The 25,426-nt window shown below is 45.3% G+C and overlaps 1 protein-coding gene across 3 annotated transcripts in view; it reads right to left on the reverse strand.

Annotated features, from left to right (window-relative positions):
* Positions 1-3,847: 3,847 nt before the first annotated feature.
* LOC121192559 (neural cell adhesion molecule L1.1-like) overlaps positions 3,848-25,426 on the reverse strand; it is a 34,516-nt gene continuing 12,937 nt past the window's right edge. For 2 of the 3 annotated variants that reach the window (XM_041054295.1, XM_041054303.1), the window contains exons 2-28: positions 21,189-21,577; positions 18,186-18,288; positions 17,530-17,699; positions 16,526-16,648; positions 15,772-15,942; positions 14,912-15,029; positions 14,244-14,428; positions 13,982-14,113; positions 13,080-13,223; positions 12,867-12,978; positions 11,660-11,820; positions 11,265-11,424; positions 10,989-11,116; positions 10,807-10,905; positions 10,500-10,706; positions 10,003-10,073; positions 9,369-9,594; positions 8,732-8,838; positions 8,122-8,389; positions 7,625-7,747; positions 6,923-7,099; positions 6,695-6,808; positions 6,266-6,415; positions 5,817-5,948; positions 5,637-5,709; positions 4,945-4,956; positions 3,848-4,166 (exon numbers count right to left, since the gene is read on the reverse strand). In XM_041054295.1, the coding sequence (XP_040910229.1) occupies positions 3,908-4,166; positions 4,945-4,956; positions 5,637-5,709; positions 5,817-5,948; positions 6,266-6,415; positions 6,695-6,808; positions 6,923-7,099; positions 7,625-7,747; positions 8,122-8,389; positions 8,732-8,838; positions 9,369-9,594; positions 10,003-10,073; positions 10,500-10,706; positions 10,807-10,905; positions 10,989-11,116; positions 11,265-11,424; positions 11,660-11,820; positions 12,867-12,978; positions 13,080-13,223; positions 13,982-14,113; positions 14,244-14,428; positions 14,912-15,029; positions 15,772-15,942; positions 16,526-16,648; positions 17,530-17,699; positions 18,186-18,288; positions 21,189-21,330 (3,867 nt within the window). In that variant the 5' untranslated portion in view covers positions 21,331-21,577 and the 3' untranslated portion in view covers positions 3,848-3,907. The remainder of the gene's footprint in view (positions 4,167-4,944; positions 4,957-5,636; positions 5,710-5,816; positions 5,949-6,265; positions 6,416-6,694; positions 6,809-6,922; positions 7,100-7,624; positions 7,748-8,121; positions 8,390-8,731; positions 8,839-9,368; positions 9,595-10,002; positions 10,074-10,499; positions 10,707-10,806; positions 10,906-10,988; positions 11,117-11,264; positions 11,425-11,659; positions 11,821-12,866; positions 12,979-13,079; positions 13,224-13,981; positions 14,114-14,243; positions 14,429-14,911; positions 15,030-15,771; positions 15,943-16,525; positions 16,649-17,529; positions 17,700-18,185; positions 18,289-21,188; positions 21,578-25,426) is intronic. The other variant, XM_041054311.1, reaches the window with a different exon arrangement.

A 25,426-nucleotide genomic window follows, 5' to 3' on the forward strand; every position in this document is an offset into this window, starting at 1 on the left:
GTCAGCATCAGTGTCAGAGCAGAGAGGCGGCGAGGAGCCGGGCCGAGGCCTGGGACACGTTTAACAAGGCAACAGGTCGAGGCTGGGCTGGGTTCATGTTTCAGTGTCCCTCTGTCTGAGAGGCCAAAGAACAATTCCAACACAGCAGCGTAGGAGAAGGTTAACGTCCTGCTGGTTGCTGTTGGATGGTCAGTTTCCTGATGAATGACCCCCAAACAAACAGATTACCACTGTGGTTTATACATCAGGGGCAATTAATCAGCTGAAAACAGGTCAAACTGGGTATTTTTGTTCTCTGTGAGGACACGAGTGTCACTTTGGTTTTCTCAAATCTTTCTACACTTTTCTTATTGCCAGCAAACCCATGAAATGACCAAGACCTACAATCAGTGTCAGTGTGTGTGTGTGTGTGTCCAGATATATTTCATTTCTCTGTGCCACAGAGCTCCACTGATTTCCAATAATTATTTATATTAAAATAAAAAAGAACTATCAGTAAGTGATGTTTTTATATGAATTTTCAACTTGTGCACAAAAAAAATTTGGAGAATTTGTCAGAAATTTGGAAAAAAAAAGTCCATATATCAGCAAAAGGCAGACACACTTGGCTCAGGTGGAAAAGCAAAATGCAACAAAGTGCAGAGGAAACAGTTTCAGTCAGCGAATCATGATGTGTTGAATTTAACAGTCGTGTTGCCTCTTCTTCTCAGTGAGCTCCACCAACTGTGCATCAACAACAGTGGCAGGCAGAAAAAAATCCTTAGTTTGCATTTTCTTTTCCTAATTTTCAGGAAATTTGGTGAAATTTTGCTCTAAATGTGGAGGGAAAACACCGGGAACATCACCATGAACACACACACACACACTGTGGTTTATTCCATATACAAATGCTCACTGCGGCACCAAATGTAGATTAATCCGCTGCTGTAAATAGTCCCCAACAAAATGCACTATTTCCTCCTGTTTTTAAAAAATGAAACTATATATTTGTGGGATGTTTTAAAAGATTTATGTCTTCAGTAGAAACTCCTGGGCTCAGAGCTGAGAGCCACAGACAGACGAGGGACATCAGACTGCACTGACAGCCGGACTGACACACTGATGGTTTGGGCGTTTTCATGGGATTTGTTGACAATAAGAAGAACACAAAACAAACTCAACACCAACAGGAGAGGAAGCGCTCTCAGCTCAGTGTGTGTGAAATGACTCGTCAGGCTCGTCTCTCCAGTCCCTCTCTGCTCCACAAACATTAAAAATAAACTTTAGCTCTGGGTCCAAACACATGGGAAATCCCCGGATGATAATCCATCTTCACATACTTTGTCAGATTGAGTTTGTCTGGCACAGCTGGAGCCACCACGAGCGGCACCGGCGGTGCAGCCCCTCCGTCACTCCAAGGCAACAACATAAACCCTCTAAGCATTGATTTCCAGTATTGGTCCATCCAGGGCTGCAGAGGACATCTCGCCCAGGTCCATTAAAACTGCTCTGCCTTGGCGAGGTGTATAAACATCAACATTTATGACGTGACTTTTTAATAAGCAGTATTATCTGCTGCATCTCTAAGCGCTATAAAGAAACTCGATGAAGGGGGGGGTGGTTGTTCTCGCTATGATTCTAGTCTTCTCTAAATGTCTCTGGGCTACTAAGTGACACGAGAGGAAAACCTAAGAGGAGACGATGGCGGGCGGGGTTGTATGATACAAATGCTACAGCGTCGGATCGCTGCCGTACAAAATCAGACAGAGCAACGGATAATAAAAAAAAACGTACAGTTTGATCATCTTATAAAAGAAGCAATGGAAATAAAAAAAGGACAATCTCAAGGTTCTATTTACATTCAGAGAACGATACGTCAGCTTCTCTATTTCTGTCAACTCTTCCTCCTCCTCCTCATGTTTTTCTGTCCTCCTCTTCCTCAGAGGGTCCGATTGGGTTTTGCTACAGAGGACCGGCCCTCCAAGTGGTTTCCATGGGCTTCCACTTTATGTATGCATCAATATTTGTGTGTGCATGGTGTGTGTGTGTGTGTGTGTGTGCATAGGAGCGTCTTCCTGTCTGTGGTGGCCCTGAACGCGGTGATGGAGGCTGAAGCTTTCTGAAGCTGCCACGCAGCGTTCGACACTTAAATCTTCTCTGTATTGCATTTGAATGGATGAATCATGATAAAACAGAATTGAAATGGTCTTACTGTTTTCATTACAATTATTTTTCTCAATAAAGTTTTATTATGAAATCTAACACTGAGGCAGACTGACAAGAACATCCGGTATTCAAACCAGCGCGCTGACACGAGTGTGACGCAACGCGCCCTTGCTCGGGGCGGTCACCTGATTTTTCAGGTGTTGAGGCGAGACATGGAAACGTCTCGCTGCTTCAAAAGGCCGATAATAAACTGAGTCGCCTGCTTTGAGCGTAACATCACTACCTGAAAGCTCAACGCACCTGATTGCAGATATTTGCAGTTAGCTTAGCATTAGCGCTTTGTTGATTATTAGCTGACCAGTCCACATAATATTACATTAGCTCATTTCCATTCAGTGAATTTAACTGTTTTTTTAAAACTCATTCCTCATTAGAACAGTTTATTTTGACTCTGTCCCACACACACCAAATGTAGATTAATCCGCCGCAGAAAATTATTCTCAACTCCTTCTCAAAAATTTTTTCCAAATTGACAAAAGATGTTTGCCAATTTGCCATGTTTTTTTTTTCTAAACGCCGTGCACATCGGGTCAAATTCACAGCTAAATCACTTCCTTGTGTTTTGTCTGCTGCTTGTTGAGCTCTCAGGGCCACCGTAGCATCCTGGTCCTGCATTCTACCTGGTAAGCAAACAGGAGGATGATGGGAAAGGAAGGTGTGTGAGGAGAAATGGACGACTGGCAGATGGATGGACAGAAAGAAGGAGGAGAGGAGGCTCAACTGGACTCTCTTAAGGCAACGGATCTCTCATCGCTGCAGGTCAAAGGGCAGGGATGGAGAGCATCAACAGTCACACAATGAGCACACACAGACACACACAAAGGAACAGTCACTCTTTAAACTCATACTCTAAATATCAACTAAATGATTTATAAATGCCTCAGGGAGGTACATGCATCTCAGGTCTGGGAGCCGCACACACGTCTAGCAGTAGCAAAATCATTCCCAGGTGCATGCATACAAACATATACACAAACATGGAATAAATAAATAAAATAAAAGACACATAGTGGTGATGTTTGATAGTGATGCAGTAAATGTAAAAATCATAACTGAAAATAGTGATGTTTACATAAAACATACGATTTTAGATGAAACAGGTTGAGACGTCTGTGTTCGTACCAGGTGAAACTGTGTGGGAGACATTTTGGTCACAGGTGAAACGTGAAATGACTTCCACTACATTTTCCCCTTTTCTTTGTCTCACTCTTCTCTCTCTCCTGTCCTCCACCCCCCTCTGTCTTTCCTGCGTACAAGAGAGTGGAGGATGAAGGATCTGATTTAGTGTGTTTGCTTATAAGTGTATTTTTCTGTGTGTGTGTGTGTGTGTGTGTGTGTGTGTGTGTGTGTGTGTGTGTGTGCGTGTGTGTGTGTGTGTGTGTCTAAACCTGGAATAGAAAAGATGAGACATCCTGTAAACAGCTTCAAAACCTGTGGAATGTACTGAGACTGAGTACGTGTCTGTTCTTACACTATAACATTTCAGGCAGTGGAGTCAGGAGTGGTCTGTCCCTCTGTGTTTTGTTGCAGGCAGTGTGTGTGTGTGTGTGTGTGTGCATGTGTGTGTGTGTGTGTGTGTGTGTGTGTGTGTGTGTATGTGTGTGTGTGTGTGTGTGTGTGTGTGTGTGTTTTCTGTGTGTGTGTGTGTGTGTGTGTGTGTGTGTGTGTGTGTGTGTGTGTGTGTGTGTGTGTGTGTGTATGTCTAGCTGGGCCGGTTCAGGATGCTCGACATGGATGGAGTGATGGGGGGAGGCGGGACTGCATTAACGGGGGATGCGGGACCAGAGCTCTCGTTGCCATGGGGAGGGGGCCCCCGGCCGCTGTACTGGCCTATGAAAGAGCCGTCCTCGTTGAACTGGATGTCCACACTGTCTCCGTATTCGGCCAGAGAGTCGTCACTGCCCAGTTTACTGTCCCCGCACAGAGACGGGTGGCTGTCTGAGCGCTTCTCATCTCCATCGCTGAAAGACGACAGAAAACAAGTGTCAGTGATTCGCTGAGTGAAACGACTGACGGTTCACTGTGCCCCCCCCTTAGTTACTGTTGCTACACATGTCAAACCTTCTGTTTTCAGTGACAAACTATATGAAATTCTCAGTCATCTTTGAAACAACAGGTCCCTGATTTCACTCAAACACAAATCCTATTAAAAGAGAGAGATTTCAAACGATAAACGTTCATTAAACTCTTCTCCTCCTGCTGATGAGTGAGGTGTGTAGAGGTGAACAGTCGCCTGCAGCTCACGAGCTCCATATCTTTATACAGCTCTGAACTCTGTGTAAGGCCACTTTTCAGCAATGCAATCACATTTACAGGCTTTGACCCGCCCATCCACACACCTGTTCCTCGTTCCTAATCAGACCTGCACTGCTTACTCCATCTCTGAGCCCAGGCTCTGTCAGACTGTCTGTCTTTGTTCCCCAGTGTTTCTTATGTGACGTATGCTGTTGCTTGTTGCTGTTTGTTTTCCTGCCACTACATCGATTCATCTGCCTGCACCTGTGAGTCACCTGTGAGTCATTTGGCCATTAAAAGTCACATGACTGCATCAGCCTTCCAGCGTGTCTGCATTTGGCTCCTCATTGCTCTGAAGCACAGCTGTGACAAGTTGTAGTTCTTCATTAAGTTACCCTTAGTAAATTTAATGCCACACCATCACAACACAGTCACAGGCAGAAGATGCACAACATGCACACAAGAACTAAAAACAAAACAAAACAGGGCAAATAACTTCCTCACCTCTCCAGGGATCTGCAGGCAGAGCGTTAGAGGAAGAAAGAAAAGTGAGATTAAACGGAGGGAGAGATGGAAGGATTAGAGCTGTAAATTAAAGGTTTCATTCCAAAATAAAGTTATTCAAATCTGAAGTAGCGTAGGAAAATTTCTGAACATGCTGTTTAGTTTTTGGAATGAAAACGCTCAGGTTCCTGTGGGACTGAATCGCTGATGCATTGTTACCAGAAAGCAGCTCAGGGTCAGAGGCGGGAAACATTATCAGTGGGTGTGTTAGTGAGAACGTTAATCAGCATCACTCATATCAGCTCCTGTCTTTCCTCTTAAAAGCAGCAAACTCTTCCCTCTCAGCTCGGTGACGGAGGAAACTCCAGGTCAGAGCAACATCTCAGCACAAAGAGCAGCTACTTCACACTCCTACCACACAGTTAAAGGCAAGTTAGGTGTCATTTCTCTGGCTCTGCAGCATTTACACCAATCACCTGTCCTCTGTCCTCCTTTAGGACAAAAATCAGAAACCATAAGGAAGAAATGTTCCCTGGGGAAACTCTCACTGCTAACACCAGTTTGCAGCTAATCAGCCTGTAGACGTAGCTTCACATGAGACAGTGCTTCGTTTAGATGTGTGCACTTTTCAGGCTTTGTATTAATGTTCATGTGTTTCCGTCACCCCCACAGGTAAAAGTATATTTGCCCACCTGTATTCTCCAAAGGCCTCGTCTTTCATTGGCCGAGCTTCAGAGTCCACCTCCTTGTCTTCTTTGTCCTTCACTGTAGGGGGGAGGAGGGGGACACCTCAGCATCAAAGTCTTGACTATAGACTAAAGAGTATATGTGACAGCGTGTGTGTTCAGCTGTGCATGCGAGTGTGCTGTTACCTGCGTACTTGCCCCCCCTGCTGCGTTTGATGAGGCAGAGGATGAGCAGTATCAGCAGTATCAGCACGATGGCGCTGATGAGTCCTATCAACCAGCCTTGAGTGGCGAACCCACCGGGCATCACGGTCGGCACTGAGAGACGGAGAGACGGCATCGAGGAGACAGCTTTTATTGTAAAAGTCCGCAGGAAGTGTTGACTTTTATCGATCGGAGTTTAAAATTGACAAAGTGAATGGAATTAATTGGTGAATGGAAATGAAAAGCAACAAAGCAGTGAGTTTGACATGATACTACAGTTGAACTGATGGAGGCTTTTTAATAGTCTGACACTGTGAGCCCCCCCCCATAAAGACAGTGTCCACACATGCACAGTCAGCTATGTATGAATGACTCTGATAGTGAAGAAGACTTAAAACCGTGGTGATCAGCGACCTGAAACCAGTACACACCTGGTCCTATGGTCCACGCCACAGATTCCCACTGCGTGTCGTTTCCATGCATGATCATGAGGTGGTACTGAACTCCTGGTCTGAGGCCTGTCAGTGAATAGAAACCCTGCGTGGAGTTCACCAGCTCCGACTCCTCCCACTCACCCCCAGCTGCAGCAAACGCACACACACAGAGACACAAACAGACAAATGTCATGGATTAGTTGCTTTTCTTCTCTCGTTTCTTTTTCTCCCTCTCTTCTTCTTTCTCTCTACCAAACCTTTTCCTTCCTTTTCTATGCCATCTGATAATTCTCACTCAGGTCGATGTTCTCTCTACCTCATGCTGCAATAATGACTATACTTTTAAGCATGGGTTCATTTAATAATTGATAAACAGCCTCTTCTAACTCCACCTCTCTGAGTCATCACGCAGAGAAGCAGACTCACCGCTCTTTCTGAGGTAGCGGATGTGGAAGCCATGATTCCTGTCTCGCTCTCCGGGAACCCAGCTCAGGTTGAGTGATGTGTTTCCCTGGACTATGGTGATGTTTGAGGGAGGAACTGGAAAAAAAAAACGAGGTATTGAATTAAAGTTCTGAATAAAGCTGGAATATAAAAGAAAGGAGAGAAATAAATGGAAGAAGCAGTGTGTGTGTGAGAAAGATGTAATTTCACCTCCGTCCAGCAGGGTGGCGCCCCTCAGTGTGATGGGAGGTCCGTCTCCAGCGGCGGTGCGTGCTATCACTTTGAAGATGTAATGGCTGCTGGGGTCCAGAGGCTCCAGCATGATGTGAGTCACACTGGGATCGCTGATGATCTCCATCTTCACTGGGCTGTCTCTGCTCTCCACCTCTGCAGACCCAACACAAACCGGGGACTCGTTCAGTTTCCAGCAAACACACGTGCTGTTCAACGAGCTTCATTCCATCTAAACCATTTTATACAATTCAGAGGGAAATATTGTATTTTCTGCTCCATCACATTGATTTGACAGCTGCTGTAAAGTTACCGGCTACTTTGCACTGTAAGACACACGCTCCACCGTGTAGTGTTAAAACTAGCTACACATCCACCTTTCAGATGAAGGCATCAGTAACATTATACCTCAGCATGTCACAGAGGCTGTTTGTCTTTTTACACTGCTGTACCGCTGCTTTTATTTTAATGACAATTTTTTGACTTCTCGTCTTTGAGTGTGACTCAAAATACAGTTTCTGCCAATGGTTTTACGCTATTCCACTGACCTGTAGGTGGCAGCAGTGCTCCGAGAAACACAAGGCAGAGGGAGAAGAGGACTACAAGCTAGTAAACATATCTTTTTATAACACTAATAATCTTTGTACAGTCCTGTATAAAAACCCGGTGTGGAGCCTTTACCCTCTTGGTACTGAACCAAGTATCCCAGCAGGTGGCCATTGGTTTCAGCTGGAGGGCTCCAGTACAGAATCAGGGATTTCTCTGTTGGGCTTTCAAACCTCAGTGAAGCAGGAGGACCAGGAGCTGCACAGACACAGACAGAGACACAGACACAGACAGAGACACAGACACAGACACAGACACAGACACAGACACACACACACACACACACACAGCTTGAATCTTTAAGGAGAACATTTCTTAAACTGGGCAGAAACCAAACAGTCTTAGACCTGAACTGGTTGTGCTGCTAATCGAGCTGAATTTCTATTAGTCAAAGATCTACTTGTCTTGGTTGAATAAACTTTACTGGAACTGTCAGCGGACAAACAGACCAGTTCCTTGCTAACAGTCATGGTGAGCAGTCATGGTGAGCCGGTTGATTGATCTGCCCAGCTTTACTGTAACTAACTGTCTGTGCCATATGAACCAAAACGCAGCTTTTCTTTCGAACTCACCTCCCTCTGGGGTGTCGAAGTGGTGAGGTGGGGAGTGGGGGCCCTCCCCTTTGCTGTTAAAGGCAGTGACAGACAGTTCATATGAAGAAAACAGCTGCAGCTCTGTCACTTCTGCTGAGGTCTTCATGCCGTGGACCACCACCACCCTACTCTCTTTGATTCTCTCCCTTCCTCTGTCAAGTCTTTCCTCTTTGTCCTCCCCATGATGCAATTTTCCCAGAGACCTCCGGCCCCGTCTGACCAGGGAGCCCAGCCTCTTGATGTAGATCTGACAGGGAGGAACAACAAAAATCTCAATTTCAGACCGCTGAGTTACGTCCACGTAAATTAATCTTGTTTCTAATGCATTCTGTGAAGCACTTTGTGTATGAAATGTGCTACACCAATGAACCTGCCTCGCCTTGTTGTTGAAATACAACCTATATGTGAAAGGCCATCCAGATTACTGGAGGATGATTGGAGTTTATTTGTGTACCACTGAAGAATACGACAAACAGGGTGAAAGTATTCTGTATGTCTGTATGAAAAGTGGTGATGGTGCATTCTGTAAAATGTGTTAAAGGTGGCCGCAGACCGGAGGACAGTGGACGAGCTGTTGTAGTGACTGTACCTTGTATCCCAGCAGCAGACCTCGGACGTTCTGGGCTTCGTTCCACCTGACTCTGACTGTGCTGTTCATCACAGTCGATTCAACTCCGGTGGGAGCCGCGGCAGGTTCTGACCGAGGGGGAGAGACGAGCAGTTTGGCATCAGGCTTCCGGTAAGAATTCCACAAAACAGCATTACAACTGAGGCTACATCCGCCTACAGCCTGTCTGGGACAAATGCCCCACCCTGTCCGTCCACACTGAGGCGGACGAGGCCGCGCCAGAGGCTTCTCATCCAAATTGTAATGTCACACAAAACTAGCACGCAGTTATGGATGCAGAACACACATCATGTGATAGCACGTTCTGAAGAGACGCTGACTATGCATCTCCCACTGAGACTCTTGATCTAAAGACATTTTTCCAAACACAGTTCAGTTACTGACAGCAGTGATCACTCAGCAGTGCGCCTGTTTCTTCCGTTGCTCTTGGCCGTGTTGATAAAACATCCTTGATTAGCTGATGCTGATTTAGGACATATTGTGTTCACAGGCTCACAGATGTGACAGATGTGAACTCAGAATCACGCCCCCCCCCCCCCCCCCCATCACCATCACCATCACATCTGTGTCACCGGATGAACGCATTCAGGAGACGTACCTTCCTCTCCGGAGTGTCCGATCTCAGGCTCTGGAGCCGGTCCCTCTCCCACTGCGTTGACAGCCTGGACTTTGATCTCAAACGGCGTGTACGTCCCCGTGTTGTTCACCAGGAACGGCGGAGACTTTACGTAACCAGAGCTCCAGCGTAGGTCTGTCCCGTCAGCCTCCCGCCAGGACACCTTGTACTGGAAGTCCTTGCCGTTATGAAAGCGCTTGTCCATCTCCTGCAAAGACACGCAGGAACATAAAACGGATTATTATTCAGCTTGTGGTGTGGACATATGCAGAGGTGGAAAATGTATTTGGGTCCTTTAACTAAGTAAAATATTAATTCAACAAGGTGTTTACTAACATAACTAGTAACTAAAGGTTTTAAATAGGGCTGAACGATTTTAGGAAAAGATCTAATAGCGATTTTTTTGGCAGATATTAAATGAGCGACGTGCTGTTTTTCTTGGGGATTAAACGCCGTAACTCCGCTTCTGCTCCAGCTGAAGCCATTTGACTAATGAAGCAGCAGGTGGAGCAGGTGATACTGACTGCGTTAGCCTGACCTAAGGTCAGTGAGCTCGGCAGGTAGGGAGACGGCAGGTATGTGTAAAATAGCGGACACAGCAGAGTGAAGCACTCACGTCCCAGGTAATGACCAGAGTCTTTGGGTCTGTGGAATCACTGCGCACTCCGGTGGGGTTACTGTAAGGAACTGGAGGACGGAGACAGAGGGAGACAGACAAGAAGACAGAGACAAACCGTCCCATGTTAAAAAAGAGAAATGTGCTTTTTCACTTTGCTGCTGAGATTTAGAAGAGAACACCGATACCACTCTCATCTCTCACATCATCATTTCAATCTGCAGCCAGCAGACAGTTAGCTTAGCATAAAGACTGGAAACAGGGGGAAACAGCTAGCCTGGCTAGCTTATGTCTTTCTTTTTACATTTGTTTTATCTGTACAAAAGCTGAAGTATAAAGACGAGTTAAAGAGCAGCCTGTTTCTCTGCTGTGTGCTAAGCTAACCAGCTGCTGGGTGTAGCCTCACACTCCACCTTCTCTGCCTCTTGACATAAAAAAAAGCATATTTCCTGAAATGTTGGACTGTTCCTTTAAGAACGGTCTGATGATGTATTAACCTGCAGGCTCCGTGTGGTGCAAACCCGAGGTCTCGCTGGGTTCGCTGTGGCCAATCTCATTTACAGCGATGACCCGGAAGCGGTAGGTGCTGTACGGGTGGAGGGTCAGCTGCAGGTGGGTGAAGTCCTGGGGTACCCTCCTCCACTCCTCCCACCTCTGCTTCCCCTCCTCTGTGTGCTGCTCCTCCCGGGCCTCCACGATGAAGTCTGACAGAAGGAGACATGATGGTGTTGACGGTGCTTCTGATAAAACGTGGTGGACACAGACTAACTGACAGCACTAATATCCAGCGTGTGTGCTAAGCACCTGTGATGGGGCTGTTGTGCGAGTCTCCCGGGATCCAGCTGAGGGTGAGGCTGTGGTTGCCATTGTCGAGAGAGAGGCCCTTGGGGGGGTCCGGTTGTGCTGAGGGTCCAACAGAAGACTGTTAGAGTCAAAACTGAACGGTCACACCTGCACACAGCGCACACGCTCACACGGTGACGTACCCACGACGGTGATGGAGCCGGTGGCTTTCACGTTGTCCAGTTCGGTGATGACCTCGCAGGTGTAAGCTGCCGTGTCATCTGATTGGACGTTTGTCACTTTCAAGCTTCCATTCTCAAAGACAGTGTACCTACACACACACACACACAGAGCTTAGTGAGGGTAACATCTGGAACTGCCTCCAACGCCGCGGAGCAAACAGTCCCAAACACCAGTAACCTGAGATCAATGTGCTTCAGCTTTGCTGTGAACCGAAACATCACAGCGTGTGTGTTTACTTGTCATCTGGTGACGACTCCTGCAGTTTTTGTCCGTCTTTCCTCCAGACAATCTGGTGCTGGTGCAGCTGCGGGTCTCTGTAGGAGAGGCAGTCCAGCACAGCGCTGGTTCCTCTGAGGACCCGCACGTCCCGGGGGCCCGTCAGTATCACTGTTCGATCTGAGGAGAAACAGGAAAACACAGGACAGAAATCTTATTTTATGTTGTTTTTTCCATTTTGTAAATTAAATTAAATTAATCTTAAGAGATCGCTGTAAACCAGGAGATTATTTCATCAGTGTGAGTTTCAGTGGAGTGTGTTAGTGTTAGTGTTTCCACTGTGACCAGATGAAGCTCAAATCAAAATATTTCTCTGAATATTGAGTTTCGGCACCGAAATCTGTGTGTGACTCACTGTAGACTTCCAGGTGTGCGGTAATGGAGATATTGGTGTGTGTGACAGAGCAGGTGTACATTCCACTGTCATCGTGACCGACGTCGGACAGCTCGATGGTCCCGTTGGTCAGCACGGAGACACGAGGGTCCGGCAGCAGAGGAACCATGTCTTCACCCTCCCTACAAAGAACACACACACATATAAAGACACACACATATTGATCAGAAGGGTTTGTTCCAACATTAAACACAGAAATTAATGCCAGCAGTAAAATCCCAGTCGCTTGATCAATGGAAGTGTGTTTTCTGGCTCATCAGTGGATTGATAATACACAGAGGAAGATCAATAAATGATGAGGCAGAGAGAGGCAGCATCAATTTGACACTGTGAGCGTAATGGACATTATGAGGCCTGTACAATGTAAAAGCCCTCATTTGGAAAAAGCACCGTGCAGAATGTACAGTGCAAAGTACTTTAACTGTCTCCTTCTCCACAGCCTCGCTGTTCACACTCAGAGATACTGAGGTCGTGACTCCCTTCCACCAAAGTAAGTTTTAATATTTTACAAAAATAACATAATTTTATTTATTTATTTAACTGTTCAGTGATATTTTCAGTAAATTATATTGTGTCATGTTATGGTCTAAATGTTGTTTCTGTCTAAAAACAGAAGTTTAAGATATTTAGTGTCATATCTGCAGGTCTGATTTTGTTGTGTTACTCGTGTCCATTCACACGTGATTATAAAACACTCCAGGCTTTGAGACTGAGTGACGTCTGAACAGATGTCCTGCTCCGTGGCACCAGCCCTGGGTGTGGTCAGCTCCTACACCAGACGCTGATCTGCAGAGTGCTTTTTGTTCATGCAGCCACCTGGGGGCGCTGCTCCATTCAAATAAAGACCCGTGTAAACATTTAGTTTGGTTCATGGGGTTTGTTGACATTAAGAAGAAATAGAATAATTTCAGCCTTGTGAACATGTTCGTTTAACTGTAACAGTCTAAAACCTGACTGTAACCACAGAACAAACCTTTTCCACATCACACATTTGGACTCGTGTCAGCAGGTAAAACAGGTGTAAACAGTCACGTTAACGATGGCTCTGTTTTCAGGCGTCTCATTGAGTCTGACAGCGAGCAGCTGAGTGGATTTTTATTATTTACACCTTTGCTTTTTGCTTTTATTATTTATTTCACAGTGGCAGACAGACAGACAGGTGTCTCACCATGTGACGTGTGGTCGTGGAGAACCAAAGGATTCACAGTGCAGCCTGATGTTTCCGCCCTCGGTGACTCTGTACACGACTCCATCAGAGGACAGGATCTGAGGAGGCAGCTCTGAGAGACACCAGGGGACAGACAGAAAGACCATCATCAGTCAGTTGCACTGAGAGGAGCCCGGGCCCCATCACGCAGAGCTGCATCACACAGTGACGTACCGATGACGTAGACGTAGGTGTTGAGGAGGATGGAGCCGTGCTTGTTGGTGGCCTCACACTGATACACAGCGGTGTCAGCAAATCCAACGTCACTCAGTTTCAACGTGCCACCCTGCACAGTCCGACGAGGATCAGCGGACACCTCTACGGGGGAGCAGAGCGGTGGGAAAGCAGAGGGGGAGGGATGGGGGAGAGGGGGAGGTTAAACACAGGAGTTTGGGACTGAAGGCGACGACACTGTGAGTTTGTCAAACAGAAACAGGCTGAACACAAAGACGTGTTTAACCGGGAAGCTGTTCTCCAACAGATGAAGCAGCAGCTGTTACAGGCTCTGTCTCCTCTGCCTCTGTCTCTGTCCACTGTCTCCTTTGCCTCTGTCTCCTCTGCCCGTCTCCTCTGTTTCTGTCTCCTCTGTCTCTGTCTCCTCTGCCTCTGTCTCCTCTGTCTCTGTCCACTGTCTCCTCTCACTTTAACGGCTGCGATTCATCATCACTTGCAACTCTAACCTTTTTTATCACTGGTGTAATTCCAGTGTAAACACACTTTCTTTTCTTTTCTTTTGCCCCTCCTTCCTTCCTGTCTTCCATTCTTTTCCTTCCTTTCTTTCTTTCGTTCTTCCTTCTGGTCTGTGCTGTCCCCTTCATCCCTTCATCTAATGAAATGATGCGGATGATACAGTGAAGGAAAGTTCACTGTGAAAAGTGCTGATCGCTGGACATGGAGATTTAAAATGAGGAGGCACAGAAGTACAGTTAAGTGACAGCTGCTCTGTATTCGATTAAACTCAGCAGCTACTCAGTTTAATTAAACTTAACTGTTAATATTCGTCCAGATAACACGGGGAGCTGGAGCTTTGGGTTTTCCACAGACTTGTAAGTTTAAACATGAAAATGCTGCCGTACCTGTGATTGGCTGCCCGTTGAGGCTCCAGGTGATGGTGGGGGTCGGGATGCCTTCAGCCTGACAGTCCAGTCGCACAGTTTCCCCAGGAACATACAACAGGTTCTGAGGCTCCTTCACCCAGTACGGAGCAGCTACGAAGGAAAAACAGGCCTCTGTGATTCACTGCTGTCGCTGAGCATCCACTGACCATCACTAATCCTCAGTCATCAACAGTGCAGCAGAAAGACAGTGAGGACGCTGTGTGTTCCTGCGTGTTTCTACCTTCCACGGTCACAGTGAAGGAGTGTGTGACGGAGCCGTGGCTGTTGGATGCTCTACACTCGTACTCCCCGTCATCGTTCTGGCTGATGCTGCTGAAGATGAGCCAGTGGTGATGGTTTCCCACCTGGCCACTTGTTTCGTCCAGGCTGCCGTCCTTCTTCTTCCATTCCACCCGTGGAGTGGGTCTGTGGACAGACAGAGAGACTGTGAGACAGAACCGATCATGGAGGGAAGAGCTAGAGAGAGAGATCGATCGACTGGGAGCGATATGGAGGAAATTAGAGTCGAACGGACGCAGATGATCCTGTTAACAGTGTAATGCCCTATTCCACAATTAAGGAAAAGTTATAATGACATTCCATTTATCGCCATGGAGACCGAAGTCTCAGGGGAAAATGTATAATTGGAGCGAACACAAAACAGCACAGAAACAGAGGAGAGATAACGTGATTTAATAAAGAGGATTAGGAAGGATGCAGTGCTGCGTCAGAGTGTAGTGCCATCACTCATGGTTACCCGTGGTTACCCTCAGAAAATCACACATCAGGTGTGTGCACAGGTGTGTCTGTGCTCTCTGACTGAGAATTATGACTGAAGGGGCAGTGTACACACACACACACACACACACACACACACACTTCTACACAAATACACAGTGAGGTCCTTACAGGCCTTTGGGGATACATTCTAGGGTGACAGTATGACCCCTGAGGGCCAGCACCGAGGTGTGGGAGCCACCAGTGGGATGAAAGAGGTGAGGTCTTTTACCATGAAGAACATCATTACCTGGAGAGGGGGAGAGAGAGAGGGGGAGAGAGAGAGGAGGAGGGAGAGTGAGGGGGAGAGAAAGAGCATTTGAAATCAATGCACACTGAGCTGAAATGTATTCACTCAAAGTGTCACTGATTTAAGTGATTTCTCCTCCTTGTTATTGAATCCTGAAAGATGGAAAATGGTTGTGCAGTGAAAACCATCTGCAAAATAACCAGTAACTAAAGTTAGTGAATAAATGTAGTGGAGTACAAGGCACAGCAGGCTTTTTGCCTCTGAACTGCCTCTGATTGGATGGTTGATGTCTGAGGTTTCGTTACAGGTCAAGAAAAAAATTAAATTAAATCAGTGAAGAAACAACAACAACAAATCCTGGATGTTTTGGTACTTTTATATTTACTTATACTGACACACCAACAGAACAATATATGAATATACAAAACACAAAAAATATATAACAACATCTCCAGATAGGAGATCCTCAGACACAGGTGTCTCAGTTTTGGACCTGGACTTGTCTCTGGTGTGATTTTTTTTGTTTGTTTTTGACAAATTAAAACTCTCTCTTTTTTGTGTCCCCTAACTTCATGGGTGTCACTGAGATAGGTCCGATTTAAAAAGCAGAGCAGGTCCAGGCTTTATTTGGATTTAACCTTCCGTCTGTAATCTGACAAAACAAATGATTCGCAGTGGTTCCTCCATGCTGCCTTATCTGTGTGTTTGTGGGTTTGCAGTGTGTGTCTGTGTGTGCACTCACTGGGCATGACCTCGAGAGTCACGGCCGTCTCAGGCAGAATAGTCCTGGCTGCTGAATACTGGGCGTTGCAGATGTAGTCGTCTCTGCTGTCCATCTTCAGAAGATTAGCAAAGTACAAGTTCCCGTCCAGGCCGACCATCACTCTGTTGCTCTGAATGATGTGCACCATCTCTGAGACAGACAGGACAACACAGGAGCAGCAGAGGTGAGCCATGTAGGCAGGAGGGAAGAGAAACTGAGACGGCTGTTGCAACTGAAAACAAGAACGTGATATACTCTTTCTCCTTTGATGCACTTTATCATGTAGTGTGTGGAAATCCTTTTCGTTTCCTAAACATGTATCAGTAAAACAAAAGCTTTTAAGGGGAACTCTCTTCAGAGCTCTGCAGTATTGACTCTCAAGTCTGACTTAAACAGAATTGACAACTTAAAAGGCCCTATTTCATCAGGATGAGACAGGCAGAGAGAGAGAGAGAAAGAAAAGGAATATACAGTACAGAAAAATCAGCTGACGGTGCTGCATTCATTAGTTTGAGTGGAAACGCTCTGCAATGCAGCGCAGCAATGCAAATCCCTCCAACACGGCCCTCAGAGGAAATGATAGACGCAGGCAAATCCTACAAAGCTGCTGAGATTTTAGAGAGACAGACATGCAGCTGGACAACTACCAGAGACAAAATGCCTGTCTGTCACAGAGACCGGCGGCTAACAAACTGGACAGAAGACACAGCACCAGGATGAAAGACAGACTCACTCTTGTCCATCCAGTGGATGTGAGGGGGAGTCGAGCTCTGTGGAGGGTTACAGGACAGGGCGATGCTTTCTCCCTCGTACGCTCGCTTACGTATTTTCTGTTGTTTTAGAAGAACTGGCTGAGCTAAAACACACAAACACAGATGGTTAAGAACTTTACATACAGCAACATGTTACACATCCTCAAAGCGTCAGTACATCTCACACACTGGACTGAATCCAGCCTCTTTATACTGCCTTTCAAACATCCAGCTCCATTTCTGAGGTTGATTTCATACTGTATCCAGTTTTTATTGCTTCACAGCTGCTGTAACACTATTGATCAGAGGAAGTGGTAGAGGTACTAATGGCAGAAGGGAGGAGAGGGTGCATGTCGCCCACACAGCTGGGACGGTTCACAGTCACAGGGGCAGAGAAACGAGAAGTGGATTCCACACAGCTTGTTCTACCTGTTCTCATCCCGAGGGCTACTCTGCCTTAACCCTGCATTCATTGATTTTTCATCATAGCAAACTAGGCTACAGTTGTCTGTTTACAAATCCAGCAGACACAGAGCAACATGATCCTTCATCTGGAGTCATGTCTGTGTCCACCTGATGGATCTCAGCAGTGGGACAGTCAGAGGACACTGTACAGCATGCACATGCAGCTGATGCTACGCTGCTGTCCCTCACTGTTTCCATCCATTCCCTGCTCTAAACGGCCTGTGTTTATCAGAGGCTGAGCGCCTTCCTGACCGAGCGACGTCACCACTCTGTCTTCAGGAAATGGTTGCCACAGTAACAAGAGATGAGAGAGCAGAACAGGTGGCCCCAGTCAACCTCACTGAGTCACTGAAGTGTTTATGTGTGTGTGGGAGAGAGAAGAACAGCTAGACAGAGCGGGGAATGAGTGTGTGTGTGTGTCTTACTGTACATCCGTCATAACATTTCATTCATCCATGAATTAGCATGAATTATACAGTACTCATTTTTTTTTGTATACGTGTGTGTATGTGTGACTCACGCTCCACAATGACTTGTACAGTTTGTGTCATGGCGGTCCCCAGGGTGTTGGAAGCATAGCAGCGATAGGAGCCTTCGTACGAGCTGAGGGACATTCCCTCTTCGGCTCGCAGTGTCCCAGATCCTGTACGCCCCGACTCAAACACCACACCGTCCTTCACCCACCGGAAACTAGAGAGAAGAGGGGAAAGAACCAATGAGCGTGGAGCTGGGGGACAGAGGAGGGACGTCAGAGAATGCTGAGAGACGGTTTTGGTCTTTTCCTAGGATTTGTGGACCGTAAACAAAAGTGAAGAACATCACAGGCTTTACTTTCCAAAAAAGTTTAAGTGAAGTTTGAATTTGAGAGAGAGAGGGAGAAACACGAGGGGGAGGCAGAGAGAAGATGGAGGTAAGACCGAGCAGGAGGGAGGAGTGGGAGGGACATAGGAGACAGAGAAATGGAAAGGAAGAGAGATCATTTTGTTATTGCTGTGATTTTATTAGAACAACATTTATCGCCATGCCAACAGAAAGGCCAGAGGGAGGAAGTGGACAAACAGTGAGACACATACATACTGCATGTCTTGTTTGTCCATTATACTGTATTTGCACGTACACACACACACACACACACACACTGGGTAAATTAAACACAGGTCTAGCTGCTGCACGTACATGGGTGTTGGGTTACCGGAGGCCTCACAGGGCAGATTGATGTCCTCTGGAGAAAAGGCTGTGTACGATGTCGGCATCTCTGTCAGCACTGGAGGCTGTGACACTGAACACACACACACACACACACACACACACACACACACACCATCATTTGAGACATACAAATGATTGTATAGCATTTACTGTTGAGTTCGTTTCCCAGCCTGGTTTGTCTGACGTACCCTCACACATGAGCTCAGATACACCGTCATCAACATCTGTTCATTTGATTTCTAACTGGATTTTATTCAGGTCTGTCATTACTCTGTATTCACACTGCTACCACTGGGACACGTGGCAGAAGCTTAATGTTCAGCCATTTATTCGTTACCTTTACGGAGCTATTTCCACTGTGTGTCCATTACTTCTGGAAATTTCTTTCATTCATTTACTTTTAACTATTTAAACTGTTCATCCATTAATTTTAGCAGCTAACTAGCATTTATCCATGACGTTTAGCTGCTAGTCAGCAGCTAACTAGCATTTATCCATTACATTTAGCTGCTAGTTAGCAGCTAACTAGCATTTACGTTTAGCTGATTGTTGAAATTACATTTTTAATTCATGTTTCCATCACTTTAAGCTGCTTATTTCAACCACTTACTTTTACCAAACAATTTAAGCCAATTTTTCATTCAATTTATCAGCTATTTAAACGTTTTTTTTTTTCCATTGCATTGAGCTAAATCCTTAAACTGTTTAACATTATCCACTACGTTTTTTGCCATCACTTTATGTTTCAACCATTTACTTTGAACTGAACTATCTAACCATTTATCTTTACACTTACCCAGCTAACTTACCTAACTGGCAAATTGTTTATCCATTACTTTTAGCTGACTGTTAAGACTTCTCTGCTCATTTGTTAACTAGTTTGCATATTATAACATGTAGTGTCCAGGTATCGCAGGTGACTCAGTGCGTGGATGTATTTTTAAACGCAAATCATAATTTCTGTTTTTTTCCAATTAGCTGTGATCTTTCCACATACCCCCCTGGTAACTGCTGATACCCTCTCTGTGGTACAAGTTCCCCCAGCTGGGACTCACTCGTCCACAGGATTTCAGGTCATCAGACAAACACAGATTCTATAACAGCATCTGTCGTCACTGCTTGAGCTGAGGATACGCTCCGTTTCTCACTGTCAGTTTTCTCCATTCATTAAATTTGCTGGGCTCATTACAAGGTTGTTAGAAGAGCTAAATAATTCATGTCAAATGTTTAATATCTTGATCATAAATTTTATTACTGTCAAAGATAAATAGCAAATAAACAGGACATGATGGACTGAAGGCACATCCTGCCTGGCTCAGGCACTGAGGCTGCAGTCTGTGATAAACACATCTCAGACCAGCTCACAGGTTTGTGACTCTGAGTGTGATAAGTAGAGAAGTAGTTTGACATTTGTGGAAAATGTTATAATATTACAGCCACAGCCAGAAGACAGCTAACCTGATTTACACAAGCAATGCAGAGCAGATATAAGTGAGTGATTTCGAGGTGTTTGAGGACGGATGCTGGAGGACGACTGCGGACAAGAGCCATCACACACAAGTTCACACACACATCTTTGTCATCACAACAAGGAAAGCGACTTACTGTTATGCACTTTATCTGTTTGTCCACACGAAAGCAGTGAAAGGAGAGCAGAAAGGACACTTAGACAGGGGCAGGTGTAAAATGCTGCAGACTCAGATGCACAGATGTGACCTGGAGATGCTGATGGCAGATTTAAGACGCTGCCTTCAGAGCCAGAGCCATTTATTCATATTACTTGATTATAAATAACGTTGACATGATAATGACTCGTCCACGGGACCTGCCCTCCTCTCGGTTTTCTGACTCAGACTCTCTGGCATCGCGGATCAATTTACATCTTTCCTCTCCCCATCCTTTTCTCCTTCATGTCTGCCTCTCTACCCTTACTGCCTTTCATTTTTCTCTCTCCTGTCCTCTCTGCTTAACTCTTCTCCTTCCCTGTCCTTCATCTCTTTCTTTTCAGCACTCCCACTCTCATTTACATTCTCTTCCTATCCCTCTCTTCTTCTCCTCTATGTCTTCCTCTCCTTGCCACACCCAGAAGGAGAAGGTTGTTGGCTGAAGGTCAAACTGAGCCTGACTCCTCCTCTCATCCCCTCTTCCTCTCCTCTGGGACCATCATGGCTAAGCCTGCTGACCTTTGAACTTAACCTCCAGGTCGAGAGGTCATTCTAAGCTGATTGTGTGGATAAGTGTATTTATGTTTGTGCTTATGTGAATGTGTTTAAATGTTAAGTTGTCTTTGTTCAGGCCACATTTTCAGGATTTAACACAAGATCATTTCAGACAAAGACCAGAGTAAACAAAGACAAAAGAACAAGACAAGAAAACAACATATAAGAAAAAAAATAGTTAAACGTAACACATACTGCAGTTTACTCAAATGTTTAGCAGCTATATGTGATTATTTTAGCATCGCATTATGTACAGAGCTATAATTTGCATATTTTTACAGGGTTCTCATTTGGAACCAAATCAGTTGGAAATACTGAAAAGTTGGACAGAGCTCATTGGGTAACGCTTTAGTGCTTTAGCTGCTGCTGTAGCTGATCTGATCTTCTAGCAACTGCTGTAATTTCAGCCGACAACACTGACAGTGGTGAGCTAGACAAGAAAAACCTGTGCTTGTCTCCATCTGTGTGAAACCAAAAGCTCCCCGTTTCACTAATTTCCATGAATTTCAAAGGTGAGTCTGACACTGCTGTCACTGTACGTGCTGTGTAAGAGGGGAGAGCTTCACAGGCTGAGGAACAGCGATAACTCAGGAAGCTGGGGCCGAACAAAACGTCACTGTTTCAGACGCCCCTGGTTCCAAAAGCAAACGTCTCTAATTTTACAATCAGCAGCTTAAATGAATTTAAACACTTTGTCCCACTCTGCAGCTCTGTGTGTCCACCGAGACGTTCACAGTGGAGGAGTACTCACAGTCTTTGGGGATGTTGATGGCTCCCTGAGCGAACGGAGGTATGGAGAGGAGGAAGGACACAGGGAGGAGGACGAGGATGAGGGGGAGGGCGGGGGAGCACGGCCCCCTATAGCCCATCCACCGACGCTGTGACACACACATCTCTCAATGTCCCATCAAAAGTGATGCAAAACACCCACACACTCATCAACACATAAAAAACACCCCCCCAGCTTATGCACCCAACCAGACACACACTCCAGGGACCTCCCAGACCCTCTGGAGAGCAGAGACAAGTAAACAATGGTGTGTTTTAAGTTGGTGGGTGTGTGTTTGTTTCCAAAGTGAGGCTCTCAGCGAGGTCTCTGCCTCCCTCTGTCAGGTCCACAGTCCCTCCCCCGGCTGCTGCCTGTGCAGGGGAGAGTATGAAGAAGCAGAGGGAGAGGAGAGGAGAGGGAGGATTGACCCCGAGAACAAAGGAGGGAGGAGGAGGGAGAGAGGGAGGAGGGGGAGGAGGGAGGAGGAGGGAGGAGGAGGGAGGGAGGGCACACAGGACAGGGAGAGAGAAGAAAAGAAAGCGAAGACATTGTTAATTTCAGCAAACATAAATCATCTCAGAACAAGACAAACGTTCAAATATTCCAACAGGGAAATTTGACTTAATGTTGACCTGTAAATTAAAAATTCACAGTTAACTCCAGTGTGTGTGTGTGTGTTTGTATGTGTGTGCTGTAGCAGTGTGTCAGGGTTTGAATTACCACCCACTGAAAATACAAACAAATAAATAAATGAGATAAAAAGACTGTAAAGTATTAACACTGAATAAAACCTTAGAATAACAGTCAGTGAATGTTTTCATTAACCGTGACGACTGACATGGCGGCCATGATACGCAGCGCCAAACAGACAAGGGACTGACGGAGGAAAACTTTAAGGTGGCTGACCAGAAGCAGCAGCTGGTTGCCTTTGTTGCTCTTGTCCACACTGAATGTGGATCGAAATAAAAAAATAAAAAAATATATAAATAAAGAAGAAGAAGAGGTAGAAGTACCGCATGGCGGCAGTACACCTCCACACGGTTGGGTGCCTGTTTGTAGCAGATGTAGAGGTCGAGGTTATGGGCGTTTTGTAGTGATAATGCCAATGTTTGGGAAGGTTAGTGTTCACAGGCAAAACTTACACAAGATCACAGTGACCTTGACCTTTGACCTCTGACCTCCAAAATCTACTCAGCTCATCCTTGAGGCACAGTCAACATTTGTGCAAAGTTTGACAGAGAGAGCTCAAAGCATTCTTGAGATATGGTGCGTAGAAGAATCCGGGACAGACGGGCGGAAGGACAACCTGAAAACATACTGTCTTTAAAGTCTTTGGCTGGACTCTAATCTAATCATGACATTTTCAGTGTTCAGTCTAATAACACTGATAGGCCAATGGCCTAAAGTCGCCAGACAAAAATCATCCTGAACACAAACACTTGTATCATAATGTGGTTTTGTCTCAGTGCCTGCGATCATCAACTATTACTATAATTTTTCTCCCTGCCTGAAGTGTTTCAGAGACGGTTTCATTACTCAGATAAGAAATACCTCATCCTGAGTCCTTTAACAGTTTAAAATCACATGAAAAAACACAAAGTTTCCATAAATACCTCCACTATCTGGACTGATGTCATAGACCAGCTTTTTCCACATGGTTTTAGAATTTTTCCATATATGTCAATGCAAATGGATTTGCAATGTCTTATTTCCTTGAGAATAAGACAAGCTGCCTCAATGTGCTATTTTAAAACTAAAACTAAAAAACTCAAATTTTTATTAAATGGTTTTCAAGTTGTTGTTTTTTTTTAACTTTTTGTCATTCATTTATTCCTCAAAATTTCCATTGTTTCTTGACTGCATTAAAACTACTAAATTAAACATTTATCACTATTTTCAGTTTTTATATGTATTTTTATGTCTTCTCCTTTGTGCTTTCTTTGTGAACTTATTTTTGAGAAGTACTGTATGAGTTTATTAATGGTAAAGTTTATTAATATTATTATTATTAGTAGTAGTATTATTATAGTTTTTTTTACTTTCTCATTGATCTGGTTTCACTTTTGGATCCAAATGAGACTGTACAGTTTATGACCTGTGTACGCGTTTGCAACCTCCTTGAGTTTGTGTCAAGGTCAGCTAATACACTCTGTCTGCCTTATTACTCTAATTTAAGAAATAGTATTTCAGACATTAAAAATATAGTTAATAATTTTTATTGGCCAAATAGGGAATGTGGGTGGGAACCGGAGCACCCGGAGAAAACCCACACCGACACCGAGGGGTGCAGTGCAACCACTGATCAACTGTGTGGCCTTTTTCGGGGGGTGGGGGGGGGGGGGGTGGGTGGGGGGGGGGGGGGTGGGGGGGGGGGCACTGAGAAAGCATTCAGAAAAGGGGGGAAGGGTGTGAGAGTAGATGTTGCTGCAGGGCTGGTGTTCTGCTTCAGGGGATGGGAGCTTGAAAGTGATGCTGAGTACTTTTTGATGTGGGCTTGAAAAATTTTCAAAATTTCAAATTGTCCAAATTGGGAATGTGGGAGGAAACCGGAGCACCCGGAGAAAACCCACACCGACACTGAGGGGTGCAGTGTTACCACTGATCCACTGTGTGGCCTTTTTTTTTACTTTGAAAAATTCATCCCCTTCACTCCTTCAGGTTTTTGCCGTGTTACAGCCTTTCAGCTGGAGACTGTAACATGACAAAATCTGAAAAAAGTGAAAGGGTGTGAGAGGGGATGTTGTTGCAGGGCTGGTGTTCTGCTTCACAGGATGAGAGCGATGATGTGTAAGGAAGACACAACACTAAAAACAATCCCAGTGACTTCAGTTATTTTCTTTCTAAGCTTGGAGATGGTGTTCTTTGCTTTGGAGGACTTTTGGATGTGGTCTTGAATAATTTTGATCATAGCTCTGTCCATAGTTGGATCCTCTAGGAGTAAGATGGACTCCAGTAAGCGCCTACCACCTAATTTCTTCTCCAGTTCTTTCAACATTCCCCTGCAGACTTTCTTGAGGTTTTTCTGTTCGGGGCAGAAGCCTTCTGTTACAGTGAGCCCCGCCATTGTCTGGTTCACCAGATGGTTGATGCGAGGGACCCACTCTTCTTGATTTATGTTGTTTAGAACGTCACACTTGGTCAGCACTCTTACAATCAGCATGCTGACAAACACCCTGAGTTTTTCACTTTCTGCCTCCGTTGGAGTATCAGCACACATGGTTGTTTGAGGTGTGTCCATTGTGTTCTTGGAGTTGTCCTCCTTCTCCAGGACTGTTTGTGATTTGTCCTCTTCATTTTGTGCTGTATCCTCTTCTGTTTCTGACTCATCCTCTTCAAATACTACTACCTCCGTTGTTGACTCATTGTCAGAAGCAGGAGTATCAGCACACTCAGTTGTTTGAGGTGTGTCCATTGTTACCTTGGAGTTGTCCTCCTTCTCCAGGACTGTTTGTGATTTGTCCTCTTCATTTTGTGCTGTATCCTCTTCTGTTTCTGACTCATCCTCTTCAAATACTACTACCTCCGTTGTTGACTCATTGTCAGAAGCAGGAGTATCAGCACACTCAGTTGTTTGAGGTGTGTCCATTGTTACCTTGGAGTTGTCCTCCTTCTCCAGGACTGTTTGTGATTTGTCCTCTTCATTTTGTGCTGTATCCTCTTCTGTTTCTGACTCATCCTCTTCAAATACTACTACCTCCGTTGTTGACTCATTGTCAGAAGCAGGAGTATCAGCACACTCAGTTGTTTGAAGTGTGTTCATTGTGACCTCGGAGTTGTCTTCCTTCTCCAGGACTGTTTGTGATGTATGCCCCTCTGATACAGCGCTTGCTTGGAGTTCTGCCATTAAGCTTCTGAGATCTATGATCTATGTAGGATGCTTCCTCGACTTGGTAGTTGAGTAAAGTCAGTGAGGGACCTGGTGTTGGTTCTATATATATATGGGTTTCCATGTGATGTCATAGACTGGTGATGTCATAGACATACATGAAGTCTCAGACATTAAAGGTACAGGTAGATACGTGATGTCACAGACATCAAAGGTACAGACACGTAAAGACACACACATTCTTGTCTTACATACACTGTGAGGACCCTTCTATACTCTCTATATTATATATGTATATATATACACACACACACACACACACACATATATATATGCACTTATATGTATGTATGTATGTATGTATGTATGTATGTATGTATGTATATATATATAT

Source organism: Toxotes jaculatrix, chromosome 2 (assembly GCF_017976425.1).
Source record: "Toxotes jaculatrix isolate fToxJac2 chromosome 2, fToxJac2.pri, whole genome shotgun sequence".
NCBI lineage: Eukaryota > Metazoa > Chordata > Actinopteri > Toxotidae > Toxotes > Toxotes jaculatrix.